The sequence below is a fragment of the Dipodomys ordii genome, unplaced genomic scaffold (genome assembly GCF_000151885.1).
Source record: "Dipodomys ordii isolate 6190 unplaced genomic scaffold, Dord_2.0 Scaffold97, whole genome shotgun sequence".
Classification (NCBI taxonomy): Eukaryota; Metazoa; Chordata; class Mammalia; order Rodentia; family Heteromyidae; genus Dipodomys; species Dipodomys ordii.
The window spans coordinates 856972-884634 of record NW_012267313.1 but is presented as its reverse complement, the minus strand read 5'-3'; the positions used below and the strand labels follow the sequence as shown (position 1 = coordinate 884634).

Sequence of the window (27663 nt, the reverse complement as noted above, 5' to 3'; positions counted from 1 at the left end):
ATTGTAGGGTTTAATTTTTTCAGTAATGGTGGATCTTCTATTAGGAGGTCACTATGGACAGTGGAGCTGAAAAGAGGAAATAGTGCTCAGGGCTAAAGATTCTTCTAGATGAGAAAGAAAATCTGCTCCTACTGGGCATCAGGAAGTGGTCACAGATACTTCCGATATTATATAGGGGCAAGTGTCCTTATCTTGAGTTTTCTAGAGCTTCCCTGGGCTCCTGACCTCTTTATCTTTTTCTATCTGGCTAAACTGCTGTTTGTGTTAGTTATTTTGAGAATGACATTGATCTGGGAACCACTTTCTGCTTTACTGGATTCTCAATGCAAAAAGCAGAATAGTTCTTTTCTTTGTCTTCTCTAAAACTTAGGAATCAAGAGATCAAACTAAGAACATATTTCACATTGGTTTATGGTCTACCTGGTAGTCTGTAGCATGGGAATGAATCCAAATCATTTTCAACACAGTCTGAACAAACATTTGGTTGCTTTCCCCCTCCCCTGATTTTTGATATGAACTTAAAGGAATGAGGGATTAAGAAACAATGAAGATCACCTGGCACCTTGATCTGTAGGAGCTAGGTGACAGAAAGTTATCCGAGGGGAAAACAGCCCTCAAGGAAATTGGGAAATAGGTTGAGACAGAAGTAAAAAGGTTAGTATTCATAAAATAGCTAGAAAGATTAAGAACAAAGATGAAACTAGGAGATAAATCTAAACGCTGTCTTTAGCAACTATTACAGGAGCAGTTTCCAGAAACTGACAAGAGAATAGGAAGGTGACTTCAGAGAATGAAGAGAGAGTTTCTGGAGCAGCAAGGAAAACTTAAGCATTGGACTTAGTTTAGTCCTGGGTTGTTCATCACTGTCTCATACAAGTAAAAAGCCCCTCATCTTGGCAAGCCTTGTCATACTGTGGCTCATATAACATTTTGCTATTTTTTCATATAAAGAAGGTTTTATGGCAGCCCTGGCTGAAGCAAGACCTGCCACTCAGATAATCAATCAGCATTTTCAACAGTGAAGCATTTTAAATGAAGGTATGTATATTGTTTGTTTTAAATGTTATAGAATGCTTAACAGACCACATAAGAGTGTAAACATAACTCACAGCAAGCTTTGTCTGGCACAAAGCTTCAATGATTCTGAGGTACACTTGTGCCCAATAAATACATGATAAATGAATCCTTGGAAAAGAGAATCACACTGAATGCGTAATTTCCTTTATTGAAAATATTGGTATAGCACTGCATTACATATAGTCAATATCCATAAATGAAGGGTCACACATTTCTGTTGGACAATACTGTTTTAAATAGAGAACAAAGCATCTGGATATACTCTCATGAGTATAGTATCATAGACTCAACTAGATAAGAGTAAGCTATATGCAAAAGAAATGACCATTTTGTTCATTAATAGCATATGGTTACAAATGGCATAAATGGTAAACATGATCAAGAGATTTCTGGTATCTCCATCAACTCATTTTTTGAATGGCTAGATTAAGGTTAAATTGCCAATATGTTGTTAACCAAAAAAGGATGTTAATTCTCAAAAGGAGAATGTGTGAAAAGTATGTCTGGGCTACAGATTTAAAATTTTATAGCAATGGGAGTGTAGTATAATAATTGTTGATCTGTCAATTGGTTTGTTCTCTTACAAATAGTTTAAAATAGGAGAGTAATCTAAAAGAAATATTCTATGAGTATTTTCTTTTTAAAAATAGAGGTGTAAATGCTCTTCATTATTAACTTCCTTTCAAAGATCACTGGGGAAATAATTTGTGATGACTACCAGCTTTGGCTATTATTTAAATTTTTTCTATTAGCAGTCTTTGGCTTTTATAAAAGTCTGACAATTACTGATATTTGCTAAGTTTTCAACAAGGTTTTATTACTTTTTTAACAGAAGATGTTTTATGGTGTGAAACTGGGTTGGTATTTGAAAAAAATAGATTTCATTTTGTTCCAATTTGGGATAGAATGTATTTCTTTGCACTGATTTGTCTCAAAGAAGATTCTGGAAACCCAGAAAATTGGCCTAATTTGACATTTATCATTTCAACTTAAAAATGGAGAAATTAAAATACTTAGTTCCTTTTAAGAAAGGCCTTCCTACTAATATAACTGCTCGAGAGAAGTTGTGTGCCAAAAAAAACCCATGAAAATTAAGGTTTTGTTATTAACACACATGATTTCATAAAAAGTGAAACATTTTCCTTTCAGAAGCGGGGCCTGTTCATAAAGGTTTCCATTTCTATAAATACCAGTTTATGATGTGAAAGACAAATGGTATATTCTTCCTTGCACAAATATGTTCAGTGTACCTCTTAATGACTAAACAAGAGAAGCTGGCCTATAAGAGTCAAATCAATAAACATTGATAATGAGCTATATCTATATCTATATGTGTATATATATATATGTGTGTGTGTGTGTGTGTGTATAGATATAGATATATTTACTTCCAAAAACCTATCACCCTAAACAATCAGGGCAAAGAAAATTCAATAGAAAACTGTGTAAATCAAGGATTTGTTCCCAAAACATAGCACAAAATTTTTTATTTCAAGATTTGACACATTAAAAGAAAAAAAAACTTACCAACACATTTCTAGCAACATACTAGAAATAATAAATAAAACATTAAAAAAATCATACATTCCCTTTAAGTGCTATGTCCTTTCAATTTTTCTGAGACCAACCTTTTCGTGGCTGTACATTTTGGTAATGAAAATGATGCTGATAAATACACAAGGCATGTATATATTTCCACAGTATCTTTTTTTTCACAGTTACCAAAAATAAAAATTGCATTCACCTTATACAGCTATAAACATTCTGAATCTTCACAATATGGGGTCAAAAGAAGTGGAAAGTACAGTCTTTCGACAATCTGGATTTCCAATTCCTTTCTTCAGTGTCTGCCCTCCACATGTAGCTTTCAGAATCTTTCTGCGATGTGATCATGCTCGGAGATGATGGCAGAAAGCAAGCGCTGTGATAGGATGGGACACTTGCTGTGGAGCTTCGTCTTCAGCCAGCTTTAGGAGGGCCGAGCCAACCCAGTCTATTTAATGATATATTTTAAGGCAGTCTGAATTTCACTCGAATGTCCATACCTCTAGGTCCTGAACTATGAAGTCTTCCTTTTTGGAAAGAATATCATTATTAAAAGTGCTGCATGAGTTGCTCCGACCATGGTATAAATCAGCATCTAGCCACAAACCAAATCGTCCCCTAAAAACAAGAAAAAAATGGTTAAATACTTACAACCTCTGAGGGACATCCTTTTGTCTTCCACTGTCATATCTTCTTTCCTTTATGTCACAGACAAACCTCAAAAGTGCTTGCCCAATAAAGAGCATTATTTCTTGCATTTCACTTAAATGACCTACTTTTCCTAAAGATAGTAGTCTCTAACATAGGCACAGGAATAATTTTATCTTTGATTTCTTAGGGTCAAGTGTTAGTTCACTATCCTAATAATTCTATGCACACAGACTAATTGAAGTCAACTATCATTAACGTTTTAATTACCTTGGGTTAAAATAGACATTTTCTCAGGTTAAATGGCAAAAGAGCAACAAAAGTCTTACCCTCCACCACCAAGTTCTAAAGAACTTATGTCTCCATTGATGAAATATGAGTTTTCTCCACTCCACTTAAAAACCTAGAAACACAAAACAGTACACAGACATTTCAATCTGGAGAATTAACAAACAGGCCATCTTAGAACTGTTGTATGGAAGGGAACCACCTTCTTCTCTGAGGAAGCTCCTGACTCTCAATCTTAGCCCATACCAGAATGAGATTGCCAAGGGGTAGTAATGTGGGAAAGACCTTTCAGTGATGTCTGACTCTCATCGGCATTCTCTTTCTAAATCCCATGCTAAGCAACTCCTAAGTGGAGACCCTAAACATTTTGTGTGCTATGGTCATATAGACCTGATCCAATCTGGAATAAATGTAGAGGAGGTGATAGCATTATTCCTTGTCCAGTATCTGGACATCCTATCCTTGTTCCTTCTCCCAGCTGGGTACCTTGAAATGTGGGCTAAATGTGTAGAGGAATGTTTCGCCTGTGCCATAGTAGTGATCGCTGAACTTGAAAGGATGAGTTGCATATGCTCCAAAAATCTGTTAAAAGAAAAAAAATGTTAAATACTTTCAAAACTTTTCAAAGCTTCCCATTGAAAGGCTTTCTTAAATATTTTTGACAGTCTTATTCAGAGACCTCACTGGACCTCTTTTGGCAGACACTATTGATAAATTGAAACTCTCTCTGTGTATATGTGTGTGTGTGTGCATGTGAGTATGTGTGAGTGTGTGTGTGTGTGTGTGTATGTGTGTGTGTGTGCCAGTTCAGAGGCTTGAAACCAGGGCCTAGGCCCCATCTCTGAGCATTTTTGTTCAAGGCTAGTATCTACCACTTGAGCTACAGCTCTTATTTGGGCATTTTGGTAGTTAATTGACCCTGCCTGGGTTGGCTTTGAACTCTGAACCTCAGATCTCAGCCTCCTGCATATGTAGGATTACGGTGAAAGCCAATGGCACCATTGGAACTCTTAAGTGGAAAGAAACAAGCACCAAACCAATCAACAAAACGTCTCCAGCTCTAATTGGAACCCAAATGGTCAAGCTTCAAGTATATGGAATATCCATCAGAGAAGCTCTGAGAACTTGTTTGCTAAAGGCCAATAATTTGTACCAACTTAAAAGTCCATCATGGACATAGGTTTCTTTTGCAACACATTGAAACATTGAAAGACAAGAAGATGCACTTATACAAGGAAATGGCAGCTTGGGAGAACAGTTATATCTCATTGTTTTATAAGGACAATCATAGGGAAACACTTCCTCAAAGAAAATAAATTTTTCTCCATTCTGATTTGTAACAAGGAATTATCAGTGTTTACCAAAACTATAATCTAAATATGACCGATTAGCATATCTGACTTTTAATTTAAAAAAGTAACTTCAATATTACAAGCTTTTAAATATGATCTTGATGTGGTTTAAACTAAGGGTTCTTGACTTTTTCTTGATAGGAGGTGGAAAGAGAACCAAGTTATACAAAGAGTAGTGTTTTTAGAACATCAAGGGCCACTGCCTCAGCTTCCTGTCCTGTTCAGATCACAGTCAGTATTTGCAGGGGTGAAACTTGGCTGGGGTGAGCATATACATTTTGAAAATGTGCCTTCATGAGTCATATGCCTTCTGTTCCAAATCCCACTTCAGAATCATGGCTTTAAATGGAGGCTGTTTGATATAGCTCACATTTTTCTCAAAATTATTTCAAATGGGTCAAAACAGTGGTGTGTCTTCATTAGGTATGCTTACAATAGAAAGTATTGGAGCTGAAGTGCAGAAATTCTAACCATTTATTTTCATAGTTCCTGATACCAAACTTTTCTCTAGAACTGCTAACAATAAAGAAAAAAAGAAAAACTAACAAAACATCAACATTTCTTTTTCTCTCTTCTATAGATCTTTTGATCAAAACTGAAATAAAACAGGTAGGTATCTACTTTTGAAAGCACGATACTAAAATACGGCAAGAAGGATAATGGCCATTGGTAGAAGATGGATCTCTTCCAGATGAATCCATAGGAAAAACTACTTAGATTCTGTATATAATAGTATTTTCTCAGCTAAGCTTTTTTTAAGCTATCATGGAAAGAATCAAAGAATGGATGATACTAGAGAATTATTGTTAGTGTGTTAGGTCCACAGCACTATGATTCTGCACAAAATGTCTATTATCATTTCTTCTATTAATTTACTTAGGGAAGAGGCATTAAGCCTATATATACAATGAAATTGTTTAATCTACACTGGATCTCTTAAACATGGACAGACATGAGATGTTGAGGACCTGCACCAAGAGAGAATACACATAACCAAGTGGTAACTTGTGGGAAATAGGTAGAAGAGAAATGATACAGCAACTGGAATTTACCTCAAAATACCATAGCAAAAAAAAAAAAAAAAGCAATGATAGACGAGATGAAGTAAATGTGGCAGAATCAGCTAGTTCTGGAATCTAGACGACCAGAGTTCATCGCATTACTATTTTTAATCTACTGTTGAGTAGACTTAAAAATAATTTTTAGAACATGTTCTCCAAGAGCGGAACAGGCCTCACCTGATTATCCATATCTTTGATGACCAATAGGACAGGACTGTCCAAAGATGCTGATTTCCGGTAGAGAGTTTTCAAGCTGGTTCCATGCTCTATTGTGCTATAGGCCAGTCTCCATGGATACCCCTGCACCCTTGCTGGAAGGCGTCGGGCCAGCTGCCAATCCAAAGAAGGAGATGTAAATAAACAGCTCAACTGCAATCATCATGAACTGGTGGCATAAAAACGGGCCTATGGCTCAGATTCAAAATCACATATAGTCCTCCTCCATACCACCATCAAGTATTTATCACCATAAACTGAGTAAGAGAAGGGAAAAACCAATGCTTGAGAATGTTCACATTGGTAATGGTGCTGCCCAAAGCCTGCTTCCCCCACACTGGGCCTATCTTTGGGCTTCTGTGAATTGTACAGTCAGTCATGAGTTGATTTTCAATGGATATATATTCTGAAAAAATGTGGTATCAGATAATGTGGTTATATGAATGTCACAGGTGTACCAATGCAAACTAAGGTGTCCATAATGTAACTAATCTTTAAAAAAAAGTATTCTTCCTTTTTTTTGGGGGGGTGATAATGGGGTTTAGACTCAGGGCCTCAAGTTTCAAAACAGAGATGCTCTACCACTTGAGCCATGACTTCAGTCTAAGGAATGTAATGACGCCATATACACAATCCTTCACTAACCAAAATATCATTATGCAGCCTGTGACTATACATTTGAAGATAAAGATCAAGTGAAAGTCCTATGAATTAGACACATATACTTCTTCATATTTAATCTGACTTTTGCCAAACACTTCACATTATTTCAATTCTTTCTCTTTATAGGTTCAAAGGTGCTAGAGACAACTACAGCTTCCCACAGAACAAAAAAAATATATTTTTGGTAAGAAATCAGACTATCTTGAATTTGTCATCTATAGCTATAATTAGCTTAAACTTAGCTGTCATAAATACCAATAATTTATATCACTTCAAAAATATTATCAGAGGAAGCTATGAGGGGCTAAATCTTCAGAGTGCTTAAAGTCAGCTATAGCCACTGGCAGCATGGATCCTATTTCAATAGCCAAATGGTCAAGCCATAGTACCTTCCTGGGTCTTCCCTTACTCATTGGTAAATTGAGCCAGAACCTGATTGTTTTTAGGTTTCTGAAATTCAGATTTCTAAGCTAATTAGTATAAGAAGTACAAAAACTTCTTACTAGGGTTCAGATATAATCACATGCTACTTCATCAAATTTATTTGAGAGATTTTCAGAAGATATAAGGTATACAAAGAAAATGACAAACAAAAAAAAGGAAGTCTCTTCCTTCCTTTCCTTTTTAGATAAGGTTTCCCTATGTAACTAAGGCTTGAACTTGCCTTGCCACTCTATTGCCTCAGAATCTTGAGGGCTAAGATTATAGATATGCACCATCATTTTTTTCTTTTTTTAAGAAATGGCTTTTTCTTTAGGTTTCTGGATAGATGATACTGTTTGATCAATTCCTCCTATTCCCATGAGAGCTGGTGTAACAGAATCAGAGGAGAGATGCCCTTGATTAGGTGACCATGTTCTTCCTTTCTAATCTAGCTCACCCTTCACCTTGAGTGACAAGAGAAAATTGAGGCAAGGATGGGGAACACTTTGTAAGGGCTGGAAGACACCTGTGCTAAGACACAGGAAAACCCACCTGCTCTATGTGCATGTTTTCCAGGAGTGCACTGTGGGGCTGCAGGATTGGCAGCCCCTCCTCCTCCTCCTCCTCATAGTAACTGCACGTGCTCTTCCTGCGCTTTGCCTCTTCCACAGTGATGATCTAGGGTGAGGTAATGAACAATCCAGGAGAAACAATGAGGTTTGCTTTTCCTCAATTGCTACAAAATCCACCTCAGTAGTAGGAGATAAATCAAGCAAGACTTTTGGAAAAAGCTAAAAAAAATTTTAAACCATAAAAAATGGAGAATTTAACACATGACAGCCAAGGCATTGAATGTGCATGAATTAAAGTCACCAGTTTTCCAGTTTTGCTATTGCTGCTGATTGCTCCATCCTTGCACGAGAACTGTTTATAACTCCACAAGCAATTTATACCCTTGCAAATGCTCTAAATTATTCTCCTTTAGCCCACATCTAAATTTGAGTTGTCAAGGAAGTAATCAGAGATTGCTTGGTAAGTCTTTATAAATAGGGAGTTTAGAATGATGAAGATAGTTTTTAATCAAGGTTTCTGGTGTTTTCTCCTAAGGTTGTGTACCTAGAAACTAAATCTAATAGAAATAATGATTGATAACAGCTACCAAGAGTAATAACAGGAGAAGGGAGCTTTAAATTATGACTGGATAGCTATTCTTTATATATGATTCAGAAATAGCCAAAGTATTCTCTCTAGGCCGACAGACATTAAATTGTACATAATATTTATCATTTAACTGCAGCTATGTTAAAAAACCAACAAAATCTTCAGCTTAAAATCCATTTTTAGATCTTTAAGAGACTCTAAATATATCACTGAACTGCTTTGAAATTTTGCTATATAAGGCAACTAATTACACCAAAATCACTGGGAACCATTACTAATGACTTCTATAACACACAGAAAATAAAACGTATTTAAGTTACAATTAGTGAAAGCTATTAGATAAATGCATTAGTTAATTACCAAGAACACACTGACACACACAAAGAATCCACTGCCACCTGAGCCAGATTACTGATAGGGAAATCAGCTAGCTTATAAACTTTGCCCTCTTCTGATGGAGAACTTACAGAGAGAGAGAAAAACTTGAAGAATCACAAATCTAGTTTTTAAATGTATTAAATAAAGTCACGTGTGTTTGGCAAACTCTGTACATGCTAAAGGACAAAATGAAGCTGAGAAAGAAAGAACGAAAGAAAGGAAGAAAGCAAGCAAGCAAGCACCCGAATTTACAATTCTAGTTCCAAAAGGAAGGGGCAACCACATTATATCCATCTCCACAATGAATACACTAATCTGCTCTGGTTGAAATGTTAGCACAGTTCAGTCCAATTAGAACGAATTTCAAAACATATGGAGTGCCAGCTTGCTGAGCCTTCACTGCACCTTATCATCCCTGGGGACACACTCCAACATACCTTCACAAAAGGCTCTTGGTCAGGTCTGGCACAATAGAGAATCTGAGTGTCCAATGGTAGTCTTTGGCCTCTCATTGCGACCGGAGAGAAGTGTCCGCTTACTGGCTCACTCTCTAATGAGGAACAGGTTTCTGCTCTAGCTGCTGCTCCCCACACCACAGTCACTTGCAGCCACGCTGAGCTACAACTGCTTTTCAGTATCTCGCTTCCTGCATGATTGAGTTTCTGTTTCCCTCAGGAGGGAGGTTTGGTTCAGCATTTCTACAGGAACACGCCCAAATTAGGATTTAGAGCCAACACACTTCCTGTCAGACACAGCCTCTCCTCAGGCTGTAAAATGACACTTTCACCTTTGCCAGGGTAGTTTCCTAAGAGTACAATAAAACCCTATTGTTTGAGGGTTTTGCTCCCCCCACACTTGTGCTTTTCCTCATTATTGCCCTCTGGGCAACTTCGCTTGTCTCACCATGCCTTTTCACTTTTCTTTCAGTACCTTCTCTCTTCCCCCTTCTCCCGTCCTCCCCCCTTGTAAGAATTTTTACTATTCTCTTTAAGTAGTTGTACAAAAGGGTTGTATTTAACATGTCAATTTATGTGTATAATCCATCTTGATCAATGTCACCTCTTCGATCACAATTTCCTCAAATTACCTGGCTCAATTTCACATATGTATACTTAATATTACGGTTGTATTTGCCCACCCGTCCTCTTTCCATGTGTCTTTCTCCCTCCACTTAATCCCTAACCCACTCTAAAGATTAAAAAACAACAACAACATGTTTCAGCTTCCTGTAAGTTAACTGTTCAAAGGAGTTACTCCACTGGGATCCTCTACGTATACCATAATTTAAAGCTGAAGCTCCATTTTAAAATGCTTCTTCTGTGCCTGGCATGTGTTTGACTCTTAAGTCAAGACTGAACACAGACTTCAGGTGAGGGAGGTTCATCACAGTGAACGCTTTCAATATCAATCAGAATTACTGAGTGAGGGACATAAAAGGGTAGGAGAACATCTGGTTATATGAGGATGTAAAAGCTGTCATACTAGATGCATCTTGCAAAAACAGCTGCCCAACTAATATTTGTCTCTTTACATTTTAAAATTAGCCTTGGCAAATAATGAACATGATTAGCCCTCCTCGCCTCCTCAGCTCAGATGTCAGTATGCTGGGAAGAAACGGAGATCCGTGCTAGATCAATTTTCACCCATCTCCCCAGAATTCTTTTAGATCTCAGTGTCATTTCCTTCTCAGCACCATGCGGGAGATCACAGTACTAATTGCATAGCCAGCATGGTAAGTTACAAAGTGGTCTCTGGCAGACTCAATCATCAGTCATAGATCTGCCAGAACTGAGCCTCCTGGCAGGAGCCTGGGGCAGAATCACTGGCATTCTTTGTCAAGAAAAAGCATAAACAGCACACTATATGATAGTGAGTACCAAGTGCTTTGCCAGGGATACTGGGACACAAAGCAGGCCACAGTCTCCCATGGCTGACAGGGTAACAGTACAGAGAAAGCAGAAATAAGTGAATCTCGTTCCAGGTGATACAGGTGCTGAAAACTCCAGAAGCACAAAAGAGGTTGGGGACAGCTGGGGTGTGCCAAGATGGCTTGTTCACGGAGAAGAGGGTGGCTGGAATTGTAAGGAGGGAATGGGAAGTGGGGAGATGTGCGATATGGAGGGCATAGCTAGAATTCAGAGGTAGATTCTAGGGTTGATATGGCGGGAAAATAGAGAGGAAAGGAAGAGAAATGAGACAGAGGGATAAGATCTGTTGAAGGACAAGTTGAGCTGTTGTTGATTCACACTGGTAACCTTAGATACTCTAGAGCTAGTCTTGGAGGATCAAGGTTTGAAGCCTGTTCAGGCAGAATAGTCCACAAGATTCCACTTCCAATTAGCAGCAAAATGCTGGACTGGAGTTGTAGCTGAAGTGGTAAAGCACCAGCCATGAACAAGAAAGTAGAGCAAGCATGAGGCTCTGAGCTCAAACCCCAGTATGAGAGGGAAAAAAATCTGTTGAAGGAGTAAGAGAAGAGGCCTAGAACTTGTCTAATTGCTCACAATGTCTAAAATGCATCTGTTCTTCAAAATTATCTGAGATGGGTACTTTGGAAAATACAAATTCCATCATTTCTCCTACACACCTGCTGAATTAATCTTTTCTGATAAGAATCAAGTATTCAGTTTTAAAAATAAATCGTCTATTCTAACAAATGAACTAGGTAGGTAATTACTATAGTCAAGGGATAAGGGTACTAAGGGCATTAAGCATGGAAATATATGAGTATACTTATATATTTAAACGATAAATTAGATAGAATAGTACACATAAGACCTTTTAATACGATATTGGAAACCTCAGAAATTAATCAATAGTGTGGGAGATAAATACTATTAAATTAATCACTTATCAAACACCAAAAGAAAATCAACTATAGATTGAGCACTGTTTAATTTGAGATTATAGAACCACCTATAATAAAACCACTGGAAGTAAAGCTAGGAGTGGTGTCACATGCCTATAACCCTAGCATTTAGGAGACAGAAGTAGAAAGATTGCAGGTATGAGGCTAGCCCACGCAAAGAGAGCAGTGTTATTTCAAAAACAAAATGCAAACTAAAGGGCTGTGAGTGTGGCTTATATTGAGAAGATTTTGCCAATCAAGCATGAAACCCTTGGTTCAATCCTTTGTACTGAAAAAAATGGAAAAATTAAATAAAATCCATAAATAAAATTGAAAAGAGCATAGTAGAAAAAAACACAAGTGACTAATATATATATATATATATATATATACATACATACATACATACATACATACATACATACATATGTATATATTTACAATCATTCTGTCTTCAAGGATATAAAAACTAGTCAAGGATATAAAAATTAAGTTATCACATTTTCACTTCAAATTAGCAAACATTTTTAGGGTGGATGAAGGGAATTGTAATGATAACACTTACTGTCAGCAGAGACATAGAAGGTTTTCCCTCACATTACTGCTGAATTAAGCTGCTATTATACTAAAAACTTGGAGCCTTAAAACACTCATTTCCAGGGTACTAATGGAATAAAAAAGATTGTAAATCATTTCATCCTTGAGAAAAGTGTGAACCCACTTAATGATTCAAAGCAAGCCATTGTTAAATAAACTAAAATAAAAATACAAGGCAATCATGAAAAAAAATCCTTAAAATGATACAATCCTCAAAACATATCAGTTAGCATAAAGCCAGGTACACAACACAGAGCAAAATCTCATTTTATAAAAATAAAAAGAAAGATATGTTCTCTCAACATCTAGAAAGCATCCTAAAACAAAATAGAAGCTGGGTGCCTGTGGCTCACACTTACGATACTAGCTACTTAGGAGGCTGAGATCTAAGAGCTGAAATTTCAAGCTATCCCCTGTAGAAAAATCCCTGAGATTCTAGGATAGAAATAAACCCATAAAGAGAAGAAAGTTATTCTAGGCAAAGCTTCACCTACAAAAGATAGAAAAATCAGAGGGAGGGAGGGAAAGTAGGAGAAAATGAGGGAGGAGGTAACATTATTTGACAAGAAATGCACTCATTCATTACTTATGTAACTGTAACTGTTTTGTACATCATCTTTACAATAAAATAAAATACAATTTTGGGGGGGGGCCTTCGGTTGTGGGGCCTGAACTCTGGGCCTGGGCGCTGCCCCTCAGCTCTTCACTTCAAGGCTAGTACTCTACCACTTGAGCCAGCACCACTTTTGGTTTTTTTCTGCTTATGTGGTGCTGAAGAATTGAATCCAGGGCCTCATGCATGCAAGACAAGCGCTCTACCACTGAGCCACCTTCCCAGCCCCCAAATAGAATTTTTTTTTAAAGCAGAAAATACTGTAATGCTGAGATCACTCAAGCATGCCAGTGGGTGGAGCTTGCTTCTACCTGGGTGTGGACGGCATTTCCCACTCACAGCACTTTTGGACTCTGTCTTCCATGTGGAAGGAAAGCAGAGATAAGTGGCCTAACCAGTCCAGTCACCTCTTTCCAGATATCTTTCCCTATATAACTAGTATTGGTATTTTTCTCCCACATTATAAACCTTGGCAAGAGCACCAGGAACTTAGAAAAGGTCAACTCACTGATTCTTCCTTCTGAACTCTTCTCATCTACAAGCCCAGACACTTACCTTCCAGAAGACTTTGCCTTCTTTTTCATCTTCCTGGCTGTCCCTGAGAAGGTCTTGGGTAGACTTCTGGATTCTCTCTAGACCTTCTCACTCTGCCCTTACATTGGTGTGTATGGCCCTCATCTCCCACAGAAATTGTCATGGCAAAATATGACTCAAAAGGCTGCTCTGACTGAAGATATTGAGGCCTTGTCAGGGAACAATTAAATCCTCCATGGGTCTAAATTGTTTTTTCTAGAATTTTGTATTGGGGTAAAAGTCACATCTCTGTTAAAAAAGACACTTTCCCTGGCTTGGATTTCTCAGTGTTCATATTTCATGAGAGGCTCTTGGGCAGGAATGACTAGGTGAGGACAGGAGTTTACATTCTGGTGTCCCTTAGTCAGTCATGTAACCTTTGCCTGAGGGCCCAAAGGGGCCCATCATGAGCTGTGGAATACCATACCTTGGGAGAGAGGGGTACATGGACATGCATACAGAATGATGGTGGAAATTGGGGGGTCCATGGAGACTGTAGAGGTGACTTCAATAGTGATTGGAGAAACTGGACTACCACATGGTAAGAAATTAAGAGTAGCTGAGAAAATGAAGACAATTAATATGCTTCCATTTTTTAATCAAGAATTTTGATGGTGATAGCAAAGAAGGTAGGAAACAACTTGGAAAAATCAGGTAATCTTAGGGAATGGGTAGGATTGCAGTGGATGAGGGAGAATGATAGGAGGGGTGAAAGAGAGGAAGTTGCCTTGTACTCATAAACTGAGAGACTGAATCCCTTTGTACAATTACCTAAGGATAAATAGATAAATAAACAAACAAACAAAAATATTTAACATGAAAGTAGAAAGGAAGCCACTTGGGAACAGGATGGCACCATCAGGTAAGGTGAGTGGCAAGAGTGGATAATGAAGGCAGTGAATATGCTCCAAGTGTATTGTGTACACGTATGAAAGCCATCCTGAAATACATTATTTTGTACAATAAAAGAAAGAAGAAAGGTAAAAGGGGAGAAAATTATTAAATCACCCTCGAGAAACATAAGGAACCATCAAGGAAGAGAAAGTAGTGACATATGTAAGGATAGTCAAAAATGACAGAACAATAGTCAGCCTTTGTGAGCAGAAAGATACTCGCTCCCAGAGCCAAAAATAAATGGTACGATAAGAGGTGAATTAAGAAGTGGAAAAAATCATATTAAATGAAGTGATCCAGAACCAAAGAAATATAGGTCCCATGGTTTCCCTCATTTGCAATAATTATTATATGTCTAGAATAATTTTAACTGATGAGCAGAGAAGCTCAAAAGCTATGTACAGATGACCATATGAGATGATGCTAAGCAAAATGAACCTCAAGATATGGACACAAGAAGTCTTTCTTTGCTGTTGTTATTTTTAATGAACTATGTGTTTTTTTTTGTTTCCTTTTTATGTTCTTCTCCCTATGGTATATCTCTTGTTGTCAATTTACTTGATTTGGTACCCTGCATCTTGTATATACATTTATCTAATTTGGGGAGGGGTTGAGGAATACCAAAACACTGAAACAAGGACACAAAATGGCCCATTGCAACAATGATACCCACAAGACACTATGTTGGAAATTAACTTTACAACTTCAGGGGTGGGAGTAGGAGTGAGAGAGGTAGGGGAGCGTAGGAATAGCGGGAGAACAACAAAGGAGGGGGTAACAATGCTCAACAAGAAAAGTACTCATTGCCTTACTCATGTAACTGAAACCCCTCTGTATAGCATCTTTACAATAAAATAAAATTTTAAAAAATAAGTGTAGATGAGAAAACTTGTCCAATGGCCTCCTCTTGCAATGTGAAAAAAAGGTCAATCTTTGAAATTCACTGAGGCTGAAGTGTGCCAGAGAGCTTTAAATGTGTGTAAGAGATTAGAAAAGGAAGGAACTTAAAAGGTATGAAAAGGGAAATTTTTTTACAGTTCTGGCGCTTGAACTGAGGGCCTGGGTTCTGTCCCTGAGCTTCTTTTGCTCAAGGTTAGCCCTTTGCCACTTGAGCCACAGTGACACTTCTGGCTTTTTCTGTTTTTGTGGTACAGAGGAATCGAACCCAGGACTTCATGCATGCTAGGCAAGTACTCTACTAAGCAACATTCCCAACCCAAAAAGGGATTTCTAATCATGTGTGAGGATCCAGATGAATTAAGAAATCATGTGAATATGATGGTACAAGTTATTGTGTGTTGCTGTTTTGCTTTTTGAAATGGGCTCTAGTTATATTTTTAGGTTGGTCTCAAAGTCATGGGACCAAACAGTCCTTCTTCTTCAGTCTCCTGAGTAGCTATGACCACAGGCATACATGTTGCAATGCTTACCTTTGGTTGACATGTTTTCTATGGTAATGAATGGCCTCCTGGGAGCAGAGAAAGTATGAATGGGTGCTTTCCCAGGGCAGCAAGCAGCTAGATGGGTACTGGGAGATGGAAGAAAGACTGAGCATCTTATGTATCCTAAGAAGGATGTTCATGAATTTATCTGCTATCCATGTAAGCTTGGAGATAAAGGCTTGAAGAGTATAGGAAAGAAACAGAACTCAAAGGAGGCATGGAATCAACACTAAAGGCAGTTGTGGGAAGGAAGAACTTGCTCATTAGCAGGAGATAATAAGCCTATCTCTTGGTTTTGGAGCCTTATTAAACAGTGTTTGTCTCACCAAATTCATTGTTGCAAGGCCCTGTCTCAATAGAGTACTTAATATATGCTTGTCTGATTGGTGAAAGTTAACTTGAGATTAGGAAATGGTAGGTTGCCATATAAGTAAATCTAACTCACCATGCCACCCCCATCCATTTTTGTACAGCGCACAAGGTAAGAAAAAATTAAAATGTACTTTTAATCGTTGGGAAAAAATTCCAAAGGAATAATGCTTTATTTTTATTGGCATGCTGGGATTTGAACTCCAGGCTTTGCTCTTGTTGGCAAGTACTCTATCAGTTGAGCCACAACTCCAGTCCTCTCCTTCCAATCCTTCCTTCCTTCCTTTTTTTTCTCCCCTGCCTGGGCCAGACTCTCAAGCAGCTGCATTATACTATGCCTGGCTTTCCTTGAAATTGGACCTCACTAGCTTATTCTTAACTAGTCTGGCTACAAACCACAACTCTACTATGTCTCTCTTCTGGGTCGCTGGGATTATGATTGTAAACCACACCCAGCTCCAAGAATAATGTTTTGTAACACAAAGTAACTTATGAATGGAACGAACCCATGCCCATTCACTTATGTGTTGTCTATAGTTGCTTTAACTCTACAATAACAGAGGTGAGTAGTTGTTGTGGAGAAGATCTGACCTGCTAAGTCAAGAACATTATGATCTTGCCCTTACAGAAAAGTTTGCTGATTTACTATAACCACTGGATCCTTTGAGTGAGATCAGAATGAATGGCACACACGTATGCATGTATGGATACTCAAAACCAGTATCAAACAAAATGAAGTTACTTTCCCTGGCAATTTTGCAGGTGCATAAGATCATTATCAGCCAGCTATTAGAATCTGCATACAAGGCCATTTCTGCTGTGTCTTGTATTTTAGGGGCCACAACAGCCTCCCCTCTGCTGCAATGCTCACCTCCCAGCTCTTGGTTGTTGGCTCACTGAAGAAATTGTCGATCATATTCAGCTCCTCCTTTTCTACCACCACAAAGCCTTGCTCTTTCGCATCTTTCCCATAGACATCAGGAGACCACTGAACAAAGAAGGTGTACAAATGATCCACCCTGAAAAAGCAAGTTCCAGAGAGCAGTTAGCACCAAGTCCCCTTTCCTAACATGCACTATTAACAAGGGATCTGAGTCCATAACAGCACTTGTATCCACCCTGGCAAATCTAGTTTGTAATGAGGAAATTTCTCCTGTCAAGATCTGTCTATGAGTAGCTTCCAGATTTTAGAAAATGAGAACTGATAAATGAAAACACAGGCCCCTAGGCACTGGGAAATTGTTAGTCCTATCTGAGGGAAAGATCAAGAAATGGGAAATAAAACTGAAAAACACAATGAAAAATTTAGATGTGTTTTCTCTTCATTGTTTTCCTTTACTGGACATTGAAAAACAAAAACAGATTATATGCTTCAGCTGGGCACAAAGATGAACTACAATCCAAAAGGAGTTTACAGCTTTAAAAATACAGCAAGCTTGTTTATTAAAGAAAAAAAGATAAGCAAGGTTGTTATGAAACCTCTATACAATCTATGATCCTGGTAATAGAATACACTAGTCATCCTTTCAAAATCAGTTTGTCACAGCTAATCTTAAGTTATAAAATCATGCTCTTTGGTCCTGAAATCCCCTTTCTGGGAACTAATCTTGAAGACATAATTCAAAAGATGCTACAAGGCATAGTGCTATTATATAATAACTAAATAAAACATTTCTGGAAACTAAAAAGTATCAGTAACAATACTAGTTATTATTTCCATATTAGAAAGAGATCTAATTTTATTGACATTGAAATGTGCTTGACCTTCAAATTCTCTTGTCTCCATATCTAGGCTATGGAGGTTCTGTGGCCTCTCTTCAGGTTTAATCAACAGAGGAAATGGCTGAGCAGAGAGTTGGAAACCTCTATTCCTATTCGCTGGTGCCTGTCCCCAGGTATGACAGTCACAAGCACTCTGACCTTTCTTTACCGAAAACACCATAGCAGGGCAGAGGGAAATAGGTAGGATCACATGATTCTTGAAGTCTCTTGTTTCTACAAAATAATAATTCTTGTTGTGGCTACTATTTGTAACAATGTTAAGCTTACTAATTTTTAATAGTATATAAAAATATTATAACAATATTAATGAGAACCAACAATTCTGATATACCAATGGAGCAAAGTGTTTGTAGCTTTCCACATTTCTATCTGTTCTTGACTATTTTCACATTACTTACACAATGTTATCAGAAAGCTAAGTCATAATTGTGTTACATACAGCAATATATAATACTCACCTCACTGCTAGTCTTTGTACTCCTCCTTAATGTCTACATTCTAATGAAGTAATAAGTCCTTTTATGACATCAGGATATTTAGCTTGTAGATTTCTTAGACTACATGAATAATGTTACAAGAACATGTCAATCTATGCCTTGTAGCATCTTTTGAATTATGTCTTCAAGATTAGTTCCCAGAAAAGGGCTTTCAGGACCAAAGGGCATGATTTTACAACTTAAGATTAACTGTGACAAACTAATTTTGAATGGATGACTAGTATACTCTAACACCAGGACCATAGATTGTATAGAGGTTTCATAACAATCTTGCTTATCTTTTTTTCTTAAATAAACAAGCTTGCTGTTATTTTTTTAACCTGGGTCAGTTTGTTTTTCCTTGAAGTTGAACATTTTCAATGGATGCTTCCTGGTTGGAGCCATTCTTTTGTAGATTTTTCTATCTGTGATTTGTGGTATCAATATTTCCTTTTTCAATTTGTGTGAGCTTTCATGAAACGTAACTATTAACTAAAATCACATATTCTTTGAAGCTACTGCTTCCCTTTCCTACTCTTCATAGTACAGAACCACTGGTCTTTATATTTTTTAAAGGATATTTCCTTTTAGTTGTCTCCTTCAATACATCATACAAAGTTGTTATCCAAGAAAAGCCGTGTACCAAAGTTGCTATATATTACCAGTTTATTAAAAATTTATATTCATATTGATACACTATGATTTGAACAGAGATTTGCTGATTATGGTGATGATTATAGTTAAACTTGGTTGAGCATGGCATACCATTTTGGTCAAAACTAGCCTCAAGTTTCTGTGAAGGTAATTTATTATTTTTTTTTCTTTTGAGGTACTCAAGCACCTTATACTTTTCAGAGCCTTATCCTTGCTAGGCTAGTACTCTACTACTGAACTATGTCTCTAGTCCTAGGTTTGTTTTCTTTGTTAGTTGTGGGGCTTGAACTCTGGGCCTCTGCCTGCTGTCCCTCAGCTCTTCAGTTCAAGGCTAGCCCTCTACCACTTCAGCCACAGCATCACTTCTAGTTTTCTGGTGGTTAATTGGAGATAAGAGTCTCATGGACTTTCCAGCCTGGGCTGGCTTTGAACCCTGATCCTCAGATCTCAGACCCCTGAGTAGCTAGGATTACAGGTGTGAGCCACCAGCGCCCAGCTTCCAGCCCTAGTTTTTACTGGGTATTTTTAGAGTAAGGTCTTACCCTCCTTATATACACATGACTGAGCCATGATCTGTGTACATAAGGCTTCCTGTAGGTGCGTGGGTAACAGGCACATACTACTGCATTCAGCTATGGGTTGAGATGGAGGTCTCAAAAACTATGCTGCTTGGGTTGGCCTTGAACAGCAACCCTCTTGATCTCAGCCTAGCTAGGATTACACGGATCAACCAACTTAACCTAGTTATGTTAAAGTAATTTCTAAAAATATTTAAATCACAAGGTGTTAGTAAAACAGTTTACACTTTGTAATCTCTGTGTGAGGGGTTGGGTGGGGGTGAGGGTTATTCAACCACATGGAGGCCTGAACAGAAAAAGACTGAGATCTAAAGGAAGAAGGAATTTTGCCTTTAGACCCTCTTCAGACTTGATACCTCAACAACAACTCTTCTCAGGTCTCCAGTCAACTGGCTTACCCTGAAATTTTAGTTCTTTCTAGACCCACAATCACATGAGCTACTTCCTATTGGTTTTGTTTCTTTCAGAGGAAAACAATAAAAGACCAGGTAAGGCACTGATCAAAATGCTTACCTCTGGGGAATGGAGTGAGATAAAGACAGTCTCCATCACATATACTTTTAAATTAATTTTAGAATAGGTAGTATATTTAAGGACTCAAATCTCTCTCTCTCTCTCTCTCTCTCTCTCTCTCTCTCTCCTATCTCTACTTATCTAGATGTTGCTGACAGTCTTGGGGCTTGAACTCGGGGCATGGTACTGTCTCTGAGCTTTTCTTGCTCAAGGCTAGTGGTCTACATGCCACTTGAGCCACAACTCCACTTCTAGCATTTTTATGTGTTTTATTAGAGATAAGAGTCTCATTTTTTCCTTTTTCCTTTTATGTTCATTGTGGGGCTTGAACTCAAGATGGAGATAAAAGTCTCACAGACTTTCCTGCCCAGGCTGGCTTTGAACTGTGATCCTCAGACTGCTGCCTCCCGAGTAACTAGGATTATAGATATGAGCCACTGCTGCCCAGCTCAAAAAATATTATAAAAGTATATAGGGAAAATGCTCTTACCCATTTTGCAAAAAAAGATGACTATTATGTGTACTTTGTGGTATTATTTACACAGGTATAAACATGAATGTATAACTTTTCCCCTTTAGTCTTTTATTATCCTCCAGTATTCTGTCTCTTAACAAAGTATCTTCGATACAGTTCCATAGCAGTATATAGATGGTTTCCTCATTCTATTTTTATAGCCACCCGGTACTTTACCAGGTGAATTTACTGTAAGTTATATCATCATTCTCTGTAGTAACACATAGGTTGTTTCTGGGATTATGGTGTAATAAATAATTCTGTGATGAACTGACTTTGGATGTGTCATTTTGCACATATACAGGTAGATCTACAGAATACATCCCCCAAACTGGGATTGTGAAGCTCAAAGAAACAATCTCATACAATTATAATTATACAATTATGTAAACAGGCATATTTTAACTAATTTCTCAGTATAAGGATGATCTTTGCCCCCTATTAGTAATTAACTGAGAAAACAAAGTAAATCACTACCCCAGAGAGGTTTAATAAGTACACAGCTTTAACTCTTATTATTCTCAATAATTAATATTTAGTCCACTTGCTAATGAGTATTTTGGAGCAGAATTGAGAATTAAATATATGTCACTCTAAAGTTTGGAATGGGAGACTTTATTTTTATTAGCTTATTTTTATAAAATTAAAAAATTAAGTGATATGAAAAACATGAAGATGTATGTACTCATGGAATATTATGTTACTTTTTTATACAGGCATACATAATATATATATATATATATATATATATATGATGTTGAATTAGCGTAAGCAGACCTATGTTCTCAAACATGTCTCATATCTTTAAGGCAAAAGTATTCAAAGCCTTTCGTCTAGCTTTTTGAGATATACAGTAGATAATTGTTATCTCCAGTCACAACATTCACGACATAAATATTAACATTAGGAAAATTCAAATGTGAAAAACAAAAATGGCTTCCTAATTTCTAGCTTACTTATGGAAAGAGAAAAGACACTATTTGCATTCTAACCTGCTGCGATTGACAAGCCTCTGTACTGCTAGAAGCCTGCCTGCTATTTGCAGCTAGGCTCTGATGTTTTCTATTGGACATAAATAATTTCATGGAACACAAACGTGAGAAGAGGCCAACCTTTGACAATCATGAATCAAGATGAAAACAAGACCAGTCTTGTGAACACAGATAAAACCACAAACACTATCCAGCTACAATAAAGAGCAAACAACCCCCCTCATCTGAGTATTATGAATGATTCCATCATTCATCTTACTAGTCTTCCTCTGTCTGGATAGCCAACTCCAGAATTATCCATCCTGCCAAACAGTATACCAGCTAGGGCAAAGTGCTCCCCTACACCATCAAACCTAACTCCTGTAACTTCTTTCTCTCCTATCTTCTCTTCTTTTAGAGATAAGAGTCCTATAATGTCATGCAGTCTGGCCTGAAACTCACACATTATGTAACCAAGATCACTAGTGATTTTCCTCTCAGCTCCCTAGATTACAGGCATGTAGCACCATCATCAGTTCATATAACTCCTTGCTAACACTACTGATTCCTCTCACTCTTACCCTAGTGTTGAGTATTAACCAAGAGCAGACTAGGCAAGGGTTCTACTACTTATATGTACCCTTACCCCTTACCAATTTCTTACTGAGCCGGCCATGGTTTCCTAAGACGGCATTTTCCTCACTGACTGAGACAATCCAACTAATTAAATTTCAGTGTGCCCATGGTGGTCTTTGGCTGGAAGGCCCAGCTCTTTAATAATCATTCCTGGGAATCTACATGTGTCTGAGCCTCTGTCTTGGTGAAGCTTATTTTCTGGAATATAAGTGCTGGTGGGGATGATGGATATTGTTTAATTTAACTGACTTTCTTTAGTCATAAAGAAATGAGGGCTTTGGGGGAAAACCAACCATATCATAGGCAGGACTAGACCTCCTAGGATTGTCAATCAGGATTCTTTTGACCAGAATACAAAATTCTCTCCTCACCCCACAATGATTTCTGAACCATTTCCAGGTTATTTCCTATTGATGACACAAGTATCTTTCATTACTTTTGGGCCTATTTTCCATGATACATTACTCACTTGAACTCTTAACATCTTACTCTCAAAGGGAAGTCATCACTCAGGATTAACATAAAGGAACAAACATTTTGAGAAATGCTAAAAGCTTGTGTTATCTTACATTCTTGTGCATGTCTGCAAGGGAATGAGAATGACTCACAGATTTGGAGTTAGATTTCAATCCTTCTTACACATAGGAAAATGTCAATTGTAAAAAAAAATACATGAGTCAATATAGATTTAACAGAAAGATGCTATCTTACTAACTGTCCCTTTCTGGTGACAAAGATATTAAGTGCTTAGGGACACAATTTGATCTGTCCTGTTTACATCTACTAATGTAAAATAAGAACATAATTGGATGTTTCCTGCTTTATGAAGATAACTAACTCCTATAACACAAAGGGAAGGCAGATGAGGTAGAAGGTGAGAGAATGATTTGTGTAAGGTCTAGATGAGTTCCTAACGAAGAATCTAATGTTAATACCTTTCTTTGGAAGTTCAATATTACTAGAATTTCACTGATAAATTCCAGTTGTCCTAAGAAAGGTAAGCCCGCTATGGTAAAGGATAATATCCCTTTCTCTGCCCATCATTCCTAAGTGGAAATTTTCTAAGGGAGTGGAAGAAGTGCTCGGGTCTGGTCATAATTGTTGTCAGAGCTAAATTTGGTCATGCTATGCTGTTAATGCTGCAATTTAGACTGAGCTTCCTGATACTTGGGCATTCTATGGAAGGAAATGGCTACATATGTATGTGTGTATTTCTTGGGAGCAATAACAAGTGGAGGTGGGGTTAAATGGTTAATTTTGGTATAAAACACTGTTGCTTACCAAATGTCAGTCTCTCTAGTAGGGATAGCTCAGCCTGTGCAACAATCTGGGATGATCAGGTAAGAGAATTTATTACAGGTTCCTTTGGGGACCTGTTTTCAGTGAGTGGTAAATCAAATCTTTGTTTGTACCTAAAGTGCCTACACTGCAGGAACCAATGGTCAAGAGCAGCCAGGGCCCATTAAACAGTGACTGAACACTGCTTCTTGTGCTTAGTCAGTCCCTAGAAAAGGGAAAGACGTTCTCAGACCATACAATAGATGTTCACCATCATAAAAATATTACTACTAAATACAAAAACAGCCTCTGCTTTAACCAATGCTAATAAAATATAAGGTTACCTTTAAAGAAAACCACAGAGACATTGGTAGCTGATATCTGTAACCCTAGCTACTCAGGAGTCTGAGATCTGAGGATCAGGGTTTGAGGCCAGCCCAGACAGGAAAGTCCACGAGACTTTCATCTCCAATTAACTACCAGAAAGCCAGAAGGAGAATTGTGGTTCAAATGGCAGAACATCAACCTGAATCAGAAAAGCTCATACTGCCAAAAAAAAAATTAAAAATAAGAAAATAAAAGTAAAGCTGGATAAAACTTAAGGTTTAAAACCGTAATGGCTCTATGGGACAATAATTATCAGACCCAATGTAAAGATCAGAAACTGAGATACTGAGGTCTTGGGATATCAAATATATGTCATATCCCTTGAAATGTTCGAGTCAGGTTAAACTGTCTTTAAAAAACATGCTGGCAACTGCAGGGGGACAAGTATATTTTTTTATCTGTCCATTTCTAGAGGTCTTACATCTTAGTATGAGCCAATTGCTTCCTTGACTTTGAGTTTTACCCATGAAGCCTAGATACATATTAGCAACATGTCCCAACTGGCCCTTAGAGTGCATGTCCAGTGCTCATTCTTGCATCTTGTAGGTTCACAACACTGTCCTTCAACCCCTGGAACTATTCAGTCAGCACTCTGCTCCATGCTTAGAGAATGGCTTTCCTCCTCTCGTGGGCAGAAGGTTCTGTTTCATCCACTATCAGAGCTGTCCCTTTCCTGGGAAGGCTCAGGTTCCCCTTTCAGAGAAATCACAAGGCAGATTTTACAATAGGTCACCTTGACAGGAAATAGTCATGTCATTTTTTTCTTAAACACTCATGGCACTAACACACCAAGGTGTCTTTCAACACTACCATCTTATACAATATTCCCTCATTTCTCTGAGAATGAAGGCAGAAGAAACAAAGAATTGAAACGATCTGTTCCATAAGAGAAAATCAGAATTCATTTGGATTGTAGTTTCTTAAAGTCAAAGGTCCCTTGGGAACCAAATGGAAGGAATAAGTGTCTCTCTTTCCAACTCTACTCTGGCTCAATTCTCTACCCTTGTTTATACTATTGTACTATTTAACTGGGGAGGAAGAGCCTATAACTGCCCTTAAGTTTACTTTGCCAAATTCTTGAAAGGATTGTTTCGGTTCTTTGGCTAAAGGGATTGTCCTAGTTGGTAGTTTCCAGCTTTCTAAAAACATCAGGTTCTGGAGAAAGACCTGAATAAAAAAACCTTCAGCTTTTGAAATTCCCCCTTCTGCCTTTTGGCATATCTTGCCTATTTCTTCCTTCTGACTAGATCTGTTGTGCTCCTGTCTTGACCTCTCTTGCTTTCTCCAACCATTTGACCCCTGCAGGCTTAAGAACTTTCAGGCCCATCTTTTCTCACCCTTGCTGGTACCCCACAGGCAGCCTATGGCTTGGATTGCTCTATGACTGCCCTTCCCAAAACACTTCAATGAAAACAGACAGGGTCATTTTTCTACCTCCTCTTTTGGGGTGATTTTGTTGGGTGTTTATCCACTTCTATGAATCCACCACAAAGCCAAGACACTTAACTCTGGTGGAAAAGTCTCTGTGTATTCCCAGTCATTAGTAGCTCCTCTAATTCTACAGAACACCCTCCTCTCTTACCTAGCTTCACCCTTCTTTCTGTACTGTGGATAATCCTATTCCTTGGCAATTTTTCATTATTCTTACCTGGCTCTTCCATCCTTTCCCTCTTTTTGTCATCATCATCTTGATATATAAATCTGCTTATATGTCCCCATCGTTAAGTTTCTAGAGTTTTGTTTCTTTCTAAAGTCCCTTCTATTCTTAACTTTTTCTTCAGAGGATAACATTTGGGCTAGCATATTTTCTAACTCCTTTTCATTCCTGAATTATTCTGTTCTGATTTTATTAACCTTTAGTATATGCCCTTTGTTAAATAAAACCTGGCTCAGATACTGTCTGGAGGAGGCAGTTTTTAAAATCTTGTTTTTTCCTTCAACATTTTAGTAAAACTGATTTTCTCTAGTCACCAATTATTCAAATCAACAGTATCTCTACCATCAATCTTGACCATGAAAAGCCAGTTAATGGCTTGAAAAAATTCCCTTAGTGATTCACTTTGTAGTCTCAGATGAATCAGCTGCCTCAGCACTGTCCAATGTCTCTGGCAGAGCCAGAACTGAACAATTTCAGTAATTACCACCACCCAGACTTCTAAATGGTCCTGAACAATGGGTGCTATAATGTGTTAGCAGAAATCTAGGTCAAGTACTTGGTTCTAGGAAAGGCTAATCTTTAAGGAGGAAGTAGCCAAAGAGGCCAAGAAAAATTACAGAGTGGTGGAAATGATCTTATAAAATATACATCTGATCACTTCACCAAACTGCATAAAACCCTTCTAAAGTCCCCCCATAGGGGGGACTCTGCAGAACCAACTGAGAGCTTTGTTTTGCTTTGTACCCCTTGTTCCAGCCACATGCTCCACCATATTGGTTCAGCAGCCATTCCGTCTCTGCCCTCACCTACTGCCTCAGTAAGAGTGATGAGAAAGGTAAGCCTTGCAGAGACAAGTCTAAGGCTGGGTTATGGGAAAGATTTTTATAGCCTTGGTCAAACTACATGTGGAAGGAGGAGGAAGTCCATTACAATGGGAAGGGGAAATGGCATTTAGTGTATGGATTTAGTGTATGGATAAAGTCATTTATTTTCATTATAATCCCAAATTATCATTCCTATTTAATGGATGAAGATACTGATACACTGCACAGATCAGCTGACCCTAGGTTACAAAAGAACACCAAATACAGACCCACAATCAGCAACAGGTCAGTTCATAGTCTTAACTAATACACTTTGGCATTTCCTTTGTGGTCAGGCCATTTGTCCTAGTTTTATTAGTTCATAGTACCCTGTCTCTGACAAGGCAGTATAGTAAAGGATAGAAAACCTGATGGGCCATCGAGGAGCTGATCTTTGGAACCAAGTTTCACTCTACCATTCATACCTAAGGAACATGCACTTTAGGTATGATGACAATCTATTTTCTTGAACAAGAGTGACAACTATTTATGATGAGATTTACTTTATTGTTAGATGGCTTTCTCCATGTCCACTTTTTGCCCTCATTCCATCCCTCCCTCTTTATGATACCATAAAGAGGGAGGGATGGAATGAGGGCAAAAAGTAGTCTCAAATCCCTGGGCCCAGTGTTTCCTCTACCTCAGCCACTCAAGTAGTTTTGATTATATAGGCATTCACCACTGCATAGTTCTCCTACTATGAAAACAAAAGAAAACAAACAAAACCCAAAACACAGAGGTAAATGATTTTTTTAAGAACATGATTCTAGGTCAAAGACATTAGTTCTGAAACTGGCTCTAGATGCATGGTTTGAGAAGTTCCTCAAACTCTCTCAGCTTCTAACATGAAGTAAGAAAACCTAGTTCCCTTATTGGTGTCAAGAATTTTAAGTGTGAAGTTGATTGTGCTTTTAGATATTTCTTGTGCCTAGATCCTTTCTTCTGATGCCACATAAGCCAATAAACCTGACCAAAGTAACTCACAGGCAGTTCAGTCACTGCTCTCCTACTAAAGGCCATTTGAATGCTGGGGAAAGAAACTGGGGCTACAAGCAGCAAAATATAATTCATAAACTACTCAACTTAAAAGTCAGAAGTGAGAGGGGCTGTAGGTATAACTCAGTGCTTAAGCAAGTGCACAGCACGCATAGGTCCAGAGTTCAATCCACAGCACCAAACACACACAAATAATTATAAGAAGGAAGT

The 27663-nt window shown here is 38.0% G+C and overlaps 1 protein-coding gene across 3 annotated transcripts in view; it reads right to left on the bottom strand.

Annotated features, from left to right (window-relative positions):
* Positions 1–1199: 1199 nt before the first annotated feature.
* The window catches only part of Ncoa7 (nuclear receptor coactivator 7), a 64488-nt gene continuing 38024 nt past the window's right edge, over positions 1200–27663 (bottom strand). For 2 of the 3 annotated variants that reach the window (XM_013026841.1, XM_013026842.1), the window contains exons 9-14: positions 17020–17167; positions 7826–7951; positions 6149–6301; positions 4045–4140; positions 3600–3673; positions 1200–3240 (exon numbers count right to left, since the gene is read on the bottom strand). In XM_013026841.1, the coding sequence (XP_012882295.1) occupies positions 3105–3240; positions 3600–3673; positions 4045–4140; positions 6149–6301; positions 7826–7951; positions 17020–17167 (733 nt within the window). In that variant the 3' untranslated portion in view covers positions 1200–3104. Of the gene's footprint in view, positions 3241–3599; positions 3674–4044; positions 4141–6148; positions 6302–7825; positions 7952–9249; positions 9456–17019; positions 17168–27663 lie in introns of those variants that run through there. The other variant, XM_013026843.1, reaches the window with a different exon arrangement.